Source organism: Talpa occidentalis, unplaced genomic scaffold (genome assembly GCF_014898055.3).
Source record: "Talpa occidentalis isolate TD23 unplaced genomic scaffold, MPIMG_talOcc4v2.1 talOcc4.2, whole genome shotgun sequence".
Classification (NCBI taxonomy): Eukaryota; Metazoa; Chordata; class Mammalia; order Eulipotyphla; family Talpidae; genus Talpa; species Talpa occidentalis.
In genome coordinates this window covers 38,783,776-38,793,619 of record NW_023602073.1, presented here as the reverse complement: position 1 = coordinate 38,793,619, position 9,844 = coordinate 38,783,776, and the positions used below count along the sequence as shown (strand labels likewise).

The following is a 9,844-nucleotide window of genomic DNA, read 5'->3' as shown; positions in this document are numbered from 1 at the left end:
AGGGAAGGGGCAGAATGGGGGACACTGTGAGGGGAAGGTCTGTGTGGGTGACATGGGCTCTGGCTGGGCCTGGGAGAGTCTCTGTCTCCCCTGGTGGGACTGCAGAGGGGCTGGCGCTGTAAGTGACCAGTAAGTTACCTAAGTTCTGGGCCTTTCCTGTCCGTGCAGGGCTGGTGTGACTCAAACACGCACACTCAGGCTGATGAAGGAGAGAGATGAGGAGACGACAGATGGTTAGGAGGACGCCCCTATTTCCTGAGCCACAACATCCTCCCCAACTCCCCAATGCTGAGGGATCAGGAAGCCAAAAGGAGGGCAGAGCAAGGCCTGTGTCCCCTGGAGGACCAGGGGGCTGATTCTGGAGTTCCAGGGCCCCACTCCCTGCAGGCGGGTGCTGGAGTCCAGCTCCAACGAGGGCAGGGTCCCTGCAGGACGAGATGGTGTTGGCACAATGGAGGGATGAGGGGAGGGGGAGATGAGGTAGATGAGGTAGTGAGGAGACACTGACACTTGACATCTCCCACTGATAACCTCAGCGGAGCTTTATTTTTACATCAGAAATTATTTGATCCTTACATCATGCAATCATGATTGATTTTACTTTTACAGTGTTTCAGAAATTATTAATGATCATTAACAGTGCACAGTCCTTTTTTAATTTTTCTAGTCTATGATGAACTTGGTCACTTGGTTACATTAACTCGGTTACATATTTCCCTGGGTGATGTATGTTATTCAGAAAATAGAAACAGGTGCTGCACACAACGTGATTTGTGCGGTCAAGCGAGGTAACTGAAACAAGGCTAAGCAGGCATTGTAAGATCGAGGGCGGCTTCCTATTTTCTATATAGAACCAAGGGGTCCCGGTACCATGGGAACAGTATGTGGGGTGTTTCTCTTGGACCATTTCGCCTCCCGGGGCGCCTCAGGGCCTTCGCTAGTGGGGACTTTTGCCGGGCTTGGTTCCAACAGCTCTATCAAGGGTGGCTTATTAAAGAACTCAATGTTACTCATGGTAACTGAATTACAAATTGGAGGACATGGAGAATTATTGGGAACCGTTTCGCTATCAATTGTGTTGGAAGGCTCATTTCTCAAACTACTGAGGTGTGCACTGCCAAAACTGGCACTGGTGCCAACACTCGTTGTGTTATTCTGAAGCTTATAGAAAATTTCCATGGTTACTATAACTGCCACAAACAAATGAAAGGAATAGCAGGAGCCAGCTATGGAGTTTTCTTTTCAGAAATTTCCCCCAAACCCGGACCTTGTCAGACAGCATGGGTAGCATGGCCCATGCCATTCTCCTGGTGATTCTGTTCCCGGAAGCCTCCCTTATAAGCCCTGTCTCAGCCCAGCTAAATCCCACCTATGTATGCCCACACCCTACTCCAGTTGGCCACCATCAGGTATGCATTCAGGACTGCAGGGATCCATCATCAATCTTAATGGCAAGAGGGAAGAAAAGCCTGACAATAATTTACCCTACACACACTGACCATCACACCTGAGTGTATATAGGGTAAGGGAAAATGTCAGGCTTTTCTGCCCTCCCGCCATCAGGATAGATGATGGATCCTTGAGGTCCTGAATGCATGCCTGATGGCGGGCACCTGGAGTAGGGTGTGGGCATAGGTAGACGGGATTCACCTGGGCTGAGACTGTGCTTTTAAGAGCGACGTCACGGGGACGCCAGTAGCAGCCGAAAGAGAAGCCGAGAGAGAAGCTGAGAAGCAGCAGCAGAAGCCGAAAGAGAAGCCAAGAAAGAAGCAGAGCCATAGAAAGAAGCAGAGAACGCCAGAGAGCCCAGATAGAGTGAGGATTTGCTGGGGGCTGGGAGCACTGTCAGCCTCCCAGCCCCCCAGCACTCCTGCCTGCCATATGCCTGGTGAACCCCAATAAAAGACCTGCAAAAAGGGGCCTCCCCAGTGGTGCAGTGGTTGAGCGATGGGTTGCGAAGCTGCCCACAGCATCTGCAGCGCCGGTTTGATCCCCGGCTGCTCCCTGGCCACTGGAGGAGGGTCCCACATGGCGCGCAGACCTCTCCTGCCACCCGCTGCTCCCCTCAGCAGTGTACTTCGGTCCTTCTGCCTGTTCTGCTCCCCGCTCTGGCTCTGGTGAATTCTCTCACCCTCCCGTGCTTCTGACTGTACCCAATGCTTGTATAAATCAATCAATCAATCTTAAAAAAAAAAAAAAAACCTGCAAAAAAACAATAAGGACTCTGACTCCTCCTTTACCCGGTCTGCATGGGATCAGAAAACCTGCACTGGCCCAGTCCTGCCCCCTACAGTGTAGCTTCCTCCTTTTCCTCCTGTGGGAGGGAGCACCATGTGAGACCAGGGAGAAGTCAGGCTATGAAGCCCTAACAGAATCCCCAAGTCTGGAACGCAGGAAAGTTTCCAGAACTGACTGGACACTTACGGCAGGACCAGGAAATATGAACAGAGGAGATGAGAGGGGACTGGACCAACTGCTTCCTGGGTCTGCCCTCAGCAGCAACCTTCCCCTCCTCTGCCATTTACTGGAATCAGGGCCCCAGCACCAGAATTATCAAGGAGAACAATGTGACTCATTTTCAAAAATGCTTTACAAAAAAGGGTTAGCAATCACCTCCAGACTGGCCAACACACGTGTGTGGATGGTTGTAGGGTAAGTGTAGGGTAAAGAAAAAGTATCAGGCTTTTTTGCCCTCCTGCCATTAGGACAGATGAGGGAAACCTGTGATCCTGAATGCATGCCTGATGGCGGGCACCTGAAGTGGGTACACCTGGGCTGAAAGACTGAGTTTGTAAGGGTTTTGTAAGGGTGGACTCACAGGGATGCCAGCAGAAGTCGAGAGAGAAGCAAGAGAAATAGAAGCCAAGAGAAGGCCGGAGAGCCCAGAGTGAAGACCTGCTGGGGGCTGGGAGGCCTGACAGCCTACCAGCCCCCCAGCACCCCTGCCTGCCGTGTACCTGGTAATCCCAATAAAAACCTGCAAAACCACTGAGGACTCTGACTCCTCCTTTACCCGGTCTGCTGGATCAGAAAACCTGCTCCATGCCCTGTTCCTGACCCTACAGTAAGTAAAATCCATATCAAGTTTTTCGCCTTCCCGCCATTATATTAAATGCATGCCAGGTGGTGGGCACCTGGAGTAGGGTGTGGGCATGCATAGGTGGGATACACCTGGGCTGAGAGTGCACTTATAAGGGTGGCATCACGGGAACGCCAGGGGAACAGCAGAACCACCAGAAGGAGGACAAGTGAGAGAGCAGCACCAGCAGAGAAGCAGAGGCCACGAGAAAACGCAGGACAGTCCAGAAAGAGAAAAAAACAACAACAACAACAACAAAAAAAAAAAACCAAGTGTGAAGACTTGCTGGGGACTGGGAGGTCTCCCAGTGCCTGCCAGCCTCCTGACCCCACCACTACACCCCTGCCTTCCCTGTACCTGGTAAACTCAACAAAAGCATGAAAAAGCCACCGAGGGCTCCAGGACTCCTCCTTCACCTGGACTCCTCCTTCACGCATCAGCTCGGGTCATAGAGAACCTGCACTGTGCTCATCCTGCTCTTACAATGGTAGTTCCCATTACCAGGTAGGGCTAGTTCTACCTGTGGCCTCAAAGCCCCCAGTGGACATGATGCCCCCCACTTCCTTCCCTATGTGAGCACTTCTTCCTCCACATCACAGCTGCAGCCACCGCAGTTCCAGTGAGCACAGCTCCAAGGAGAACCAGGCCAGCAATGATGTCCACGGCAGAGTCGGGGGGCTGAAGAGAGGGATCTGGAAGGGAAGGGGGGACCCTGAGCCCCAGGCCTCATCCTGACCCTCTGAAGGTCTCCAGAAGGATTCTTGATGTCCCTGAGAAGCTCTGTGCCCACATCCCCCTCTTACCCCAAGTCAGGAATCGGGGCTCCAGCAGCCCTTTATGCTGCACATGGCACGTGTATCTTGGCTCCTCTCCAGAAGGCACCTCCACAGCCACCCACTTCTGGAAGTTTCCATCCCCCCCAGGCCTGGTCTCCACCAGCTCCATGTCCTGGGTCAGGTCTTTCCCATCTCGCTGCCAGGTCAGGGTGATGTCCGCAGGGTAGAAGCCCAGGGCCCAGCACTTCAGGGTGACTTTCTGGTCAGAGGTGGGGAGGCGGGTCACCTGTGTCTTTGGGGCCTCTGAGGAGAAGGGTGAGAACTTACACACTTTGAGTTTTTCTCTCATGGACCCTGAAAAACCCTCCTGTGACCCTCCTCAGACTGGACAGGACAGTGGATTTGGAAAGAGGAAGCACAAAATCTAGAAACCAGCCTGGTCTGGGGAGTCTGGGATAATCTCTTGTTCCTTAGAAAATGCTAGAATTAGGTGACAACTCTGGATAGGAGGACGCAGTTCTCTAAGGAGGAGAGCACAGGCTTTTGCTCCTGACCTGGGGACTCACAAAAGCAGAGTCAGATCAGAAAAATGTCCTCAGACCAATAACAAGACCTTGAGAGAAAAACTAATGGTTCCCAAGAGGGCTGCTGGTCAAGAGGATCAGTGAGGGGTGATTTCAGGGCTGGTCTCCCCTCAGGCTCAGAGGAAAACTTCTGAGGAAAAGTGGGGTCCTCTGAGGAGTCAGGAAACCGGGGGTGGGGGGTGGGGGTGGAGGGGGGGTGGGATGGGGGGGTGGCATGGGGTGGGGGCGCTCCTCCTCCTCCCCTGACCAGAGAGGGGGCGCTGCTGTGACCCTGACTACATCCTCCCCGCTGGTGCTGGCCTGAGGGGGTTGGGAGACCTCCGGGCTCCTCTTACCTGAGCGCTGCAGCGTCTCCTTCCCGTGCTCCAGGTACCTGCGCAGCCACTCCACGCATACGCCCTCCAGGTAGATCCTCCTGCGCTCCGCCTCTCCGCGCGCCTCCCATTCGCGCCGGGAGATCTGAGCGGCCGTGTCCGGCGCGGTCCAGGAGCGCAGGTCCCGGTTCAGGGCCAGGTAATCGGCGCCGTCGTAGGCGACCTGACTGTACCCGCGGAGGAGGCGCCCGTCGGGCCCCACGTCGCAGCCGTACATCTCCTGGAGGGTGTGAGAGTCTGTCCCCGCCCCGTCACCCCGCGTCACCCCGCTCCCCCCCACCCGGGAATAAACCGAAACTGACGCGGGAACCTCGCGGGGAACGTCCCGGGGCTCGTCCCGGGTCGAGGGTCCGGCGGGTCCCCCCGCCTCGGGGGACGCTCGGGCCCGGGGTCCCCGCCCGCCCGCGGGGGTGGGGTCGTGAGCGCCCCGGGCCCGCCCCGCTCACCGGCCGCGCTCTGGTTGTAGTAGCCGCGCAGGACGCGCAGGTTCTCTCGGAATATCTGCGCGTTTGTCTTGGCGCTCCGCGTCTCCTCCTCCCAGTACCCAGGCCCAACCTGCTCTGCCCAGGGCGCTCGCGGCTCCATCCTCGGCCCCGCCGCGTCGCTGTCGAACCGCACGAACTGCGTGTCGTCCACGTAGCCCACCTCCATGTAGCGGGGCTCCCCGGGGCCGGGCGGGGATATCGAGGTGGAGAAATACCGCAGGGAGTGCGAGTCTGGGGGCCGGAAGGGAGACCCGGGATGAGCCTCCTCCCGCGCGCGCGGGTCCCCAGGAGATGGGGCGAGAGGGGAGGGGGGGACGGGGCTCCTGAGATTGAAATGGGGCAGCAGGTGAGAAGGCTGAGACTCAATGGGGCAGAGGAGGCAGGAGGCAGGGAGGGACAGAAAGGGGTCAGGGCAGAGTGGGGTCAAGGGCGACAACAGGGTCAGCAGTGGGGGAGAGGAGTCTTTCCTGGGTCCTTGCCCCGCCCAGGTTCCTCTACTACCCCCCTCCTCAGTGGCCTTTTCTCTCCAGAGTCCACACTCACCTGCCCAGGTCTCTGTCAGGGCCAGGGCCCCTGAGAGCAGCAGCAGGAGGGTTGCGGGCCTCATGAGGGGTGCTCTTGAGGTCTGGGGAGACTCTGAGTCCACACTGGTGGCAGCTGTGATGCTGGTTGGAGTCTTTGGAGACCTCCAGGCAATGGGGAGTGAGATCTGGGGGTGAGTCACCAGTATTCAAAGGACTTGACCCCTGTGTGGGGGAGAGATGTGAAACCTTCCCTGCCCCAAGCACAGCCCACAGGGCTGATACCCTGAGAACCACACCAGATACCTGGGACTTTGTTGCCCCCTCCTCTCCTGCTCCATGGCCTTTGTCACACTGTTGCCTCCCTGAGACCTGTCCAGGGACTGGGACAGCGATTTTTCAAGCTTTTTTGTTTCAGGATCTCTGCAGTTTTACAAATTAGCCAGGACCCCGGTATAAGTTTAAGAGGTTATAGCTCTCCAGATTTACTACATGAGGAATAAAAACAATTTAAAGATATTTTCATTTAATTTAGAATAATATTTATAACCCAATGTGTGTTCAAAGTGTATTAAAGAAATGTAGATATTTAATGAAAATAATCAGGGTCATAATGGAACCAAATAGAAAATCCAGATATAAACCCACAGATTTATGGTCAACTAATCTTTGACAAAGGAGCAAAGAATATGCACTGGAGCAAAGAAAGTTTGTTCAATAAATGGTACTGGGAAAACTGGGTCGCTACATGCAAAAGAATGCAGCTTGACTACTACCTCACACCATGCACAAAAACCAACTCAAAATGGATTAAAGAACTAGACATAAGACCTGAAAATAATAGAAGGAAATACAGGTGAAACACTACATGACATGCACCTCAAAGACATCTTTACATACACATCACCCAAAGCAGTGATAGTGAAGGCAAAGATAAACAGCTGGGACTACATCAAATTAAAGAGCTTCTGCACAGCAAGAGACAATAACAAAAACAACGAGAAACCCCACCGACTGGGAGAACGTTTTTGCACCTAACACTAATGATAAAGGACTGATCACAAAAATCTACAAAGAGCTGATGAGACTCAACAACAACAAAGAAAATAATCCAGTCAAAAAATAGGCAGAAGAGCTAAAAGAAACTTCTCCGAAGAGGAAATGCAAATGGCCAACAGGCATATGAAAATATGTTCAACATCACTTGTAATCAGGGAAATACAAGTCAAAACTACCATGAGATACCATCTTACACCAATGAGAATGGCACATATTAAAAAAACTAGCAACAACAAATGTTGGCGAGGTGGTGGAGAAAAAGGAACTCTCCTGCACTGCTGGTGGAAGTGAGAACTGGTCCAACCACTATGGAAAACTGTGGAGATTTCTTGACCTAATAAACATAGAGCTGCCATATGATCCAGCAATTCCACTCCTAGGTATTTACCCAAAGGACACAGAAACATCAATTCCAAAGAGCACCTGCACCCCTATGTTTATAGCAGCACTGTTTACAATAGCTAAGGTTTGGAAACAACCCAAATGCCCAAAAATAGATGCCTGGATCAAGAAGATGTGGTACATATACACCATGGAATATTACTCAGCATTCAAAAAAGATAAACACATGCAATTTGCAGCAACATGGATGGCGCTGGAAGGGATCATGCTCAGTGAAATAAGCCAGAAAGAAAAAGAAAAATACCAGATGGTCTCACTCATAACAGGAATCTAGAAAACTTAAATAAGGGACCAGGAAAAAGAATAACTATAAGAAAGAAAAAATCAAAATCAACAAACAACTATGAACCAGAGACACTCTGGGGGGATGAGGGGTGGGGAAAGGAGGGATTGGGTTCAAAATAAGGGGGTTGCAATTGTATGGGGAATATAAAATAAAATAAAAAAAGGAAAGGAAAACACAAATAAATGGACATATATACTTTTTCCTTTTAAAAAAGAACAAATTGGGCCTCTCCTGGTGGTGCAGCGATTGAGCACTGGGCTGCGAAGCTGCCCACAGCCTCTGCAGAGCAGGTTCGATCCCTCACCTCTGGCGAGGGTCCCACATGGTGCAACAGACCTCTCCTGCCGTGCCCGCTGCTCCCCTCAGCAGTGTATTTCGTCTGTCTGCCTGTTCTGTTCCCTGCTCTGGCTCTGGTGAATTCTCTCACCCTCCCGTGCTTCTGACTGTACCCAGTGCTTGTATAAATAAATAAATAAATAAATAAATAAATAAATAAATAAATAAATAAATAAATAAATAAATAAATCTTTTAAAAAATAAATTAAAAAAAAAAAAAACAAATTACAAAATTTAAAGTACCTGAATTCAAAATTTACTAAAGCTGCATTAATCAGGACAGTGTGATCCTGGCCTAAGTCCTGACAGGCATCAACAGAACAGATTGGAGTGTCCGGAAATAGATACACTTGGGCAATCACTTAATTTTTAACAAAGACAGCAAAGTAATGCATTGGGGTCAAGGAAAACCTTTTCAATGAAAGGTATGGGAACAATCGGATATTCAACTGCAAAGTTTATTTAAAAGGAACCTGAATGTTCTTCAGCATTGCTATTATCCAGCATCACACTCTGCTCTTACCCTTTTCTAGAGACACATTAATAAAGTATCACTACTGACTAGTATCAACAATCAAGACATTGTTTCCACTATTCCAGTGCTATTCCTACTACAGAGATAGCACCTTATATTTACAAAAATAACCTTTTTAAATTATTAAAATAACAGTAATCATTAATAACAGTTCCAGCATTAAATTAAAAAGTACACAATAATTATCTATTATACAACCTAGGAATCACTGAAATTGAGATGATGTTTTTAGGCTTCTACAAACTGAAATTGTTTGACTGTATTGTGACAACATTAGCTTTCATTTCAACTTATTCTCATGACATTTGTATGTCATTTTCATGACATTTCATGTCCCAAAGAAATAAATTTTAACTGCAAGCTATAACCAAATTGCATATCTAATAAACAACTATTTCTAGAGTATATAACAAACTCATGAATCTTGTATGGAAATAGCCCATTTCACAATCCTCTATCAAAAATGTAATTTGAGGGGCCTCCCTGGTGGCACAAGGGGTTAAGACACAACCTTTGAAGCTATCCACACCCACTACAGCACAAGTTCAATCCCCTGCCAGGGAGCTACCCACATGGCACAGCAGACCTCTCCTGACTAGCCCACTGCTTCTCTCAGCAGTGTACTTCCCTAAATCTGCCTATTCTGCTCCCCACTCTGTCTCTGGTGAATTCTCTAATCTCCCCCACCCACCCACACACACCTCTGGCTTGTACCCTAGTTCTTGTACACATAAATAAATAAATCTTTTTTAAAAAATGTAATTTGACTGTTGAGCAAGCAAGGAAGTAAGGGTGGAACAAATTGATTTTTGCCTTTTTTGTTATGTTAGACGTGTTTTGTGTACTTTGTATACTTAGTTATGGCATTGACTGTGAGGAAATTTAGGGCGGCTTTCAAAACTGAGGATTTCAAAATTATATTTAAGCATCCTGTTACAAGAAAAACAACAGAAGCAGTCTCCAGGCAGTAAAATGGATGACAGGTAAGATGGTCCATGGCCACTGTTGATTGTTGAAGTTCTGGCAACTTGAACTAATTGGTCAACTATGGTCTCATCCAGGAATTTCAAAATTATGTACAAGAATAAAGTTTGCCTCTTCATGTGGCCTTCAACTACAGCCCACTTTGTGAAGTGAAGACCAGAGAGAGGCAAGGTTCAGGGAGAAAGAAGACAGGAGGAAACGAAGCAGATTTGGACCAAGAGCACTTGCTAGAATCTGTCAGCTTAGTTGCAGGTTTCACTTCCTTCCAGAACTCCAGTGCCTGTTGAGCATGATTTCTGGCACCAGTTACACATCGTTCACTAACTGACTTACAGAGCGTTGGCAAGAGACTGATGAAAAAATGTTTTTGGATGAGCTTTTCTAGAGCCGTTTTCCCCAGATGTGCGATCTGGTGATATTCTA

General features: G+C 49.6%; 1 protein-coding gene across 1 annotated transcript; it reads right to left on the bottom strand.

Moving 5' to 3' along the window:
• Positions 1-427: 427 nt before the first annotated feature.
• LOC119252056 (saoe class I histocompatibility antigen, A alpha chain-like) lies at positions 428-6,021 on the bottom strand. The gene is made up of 5 exons (XM_037519278.2): positions 5,842-6,021; positions 5,260-5,529; positions 4,775-5,050; positions 3,883-4,158; positions 428-3,771 (listed from the first exon to the last, which is right to left on the bottom strand). Exons 1-5 carry the CDS (start codon positions 5,903-5,905, stop codon positions 3,608-3,610), a joined length of 1,050 nt encoding a protein of 349 aa, XP_037375175.1. The 5' UTR covers positions 5,906-6,021; the 3' UTR covers positions 428-3,607.
• Between the last annotated feature and the right edge of the window lie 3,823 nt (positions 6,022-9,844).

Coding starts and splice junctions, on each gene's coding strand:
- LOC119252056 (XM_037519278.2), bottom strand. CDS start 5,905: ATGAGGCCCGCAACCCTCCTGCTGCTGCTCTCAGGGGCCCTGGCCCTG. Junction 5,051..5,259: donor CTACAACCAGAGCGCGGCCG/GTGAGCGGGGCG, acceptor GGGCGGGGACAG/ACTCTCACACCCTCCAGGAG. Junction 4,159..4,774: donor GGAGACGCTGCAGCGCTCAG/GTAAGAGGAGCC, acceptor CCTTCTCCTCAG/AGGCCCCAAAGACACAGGTG.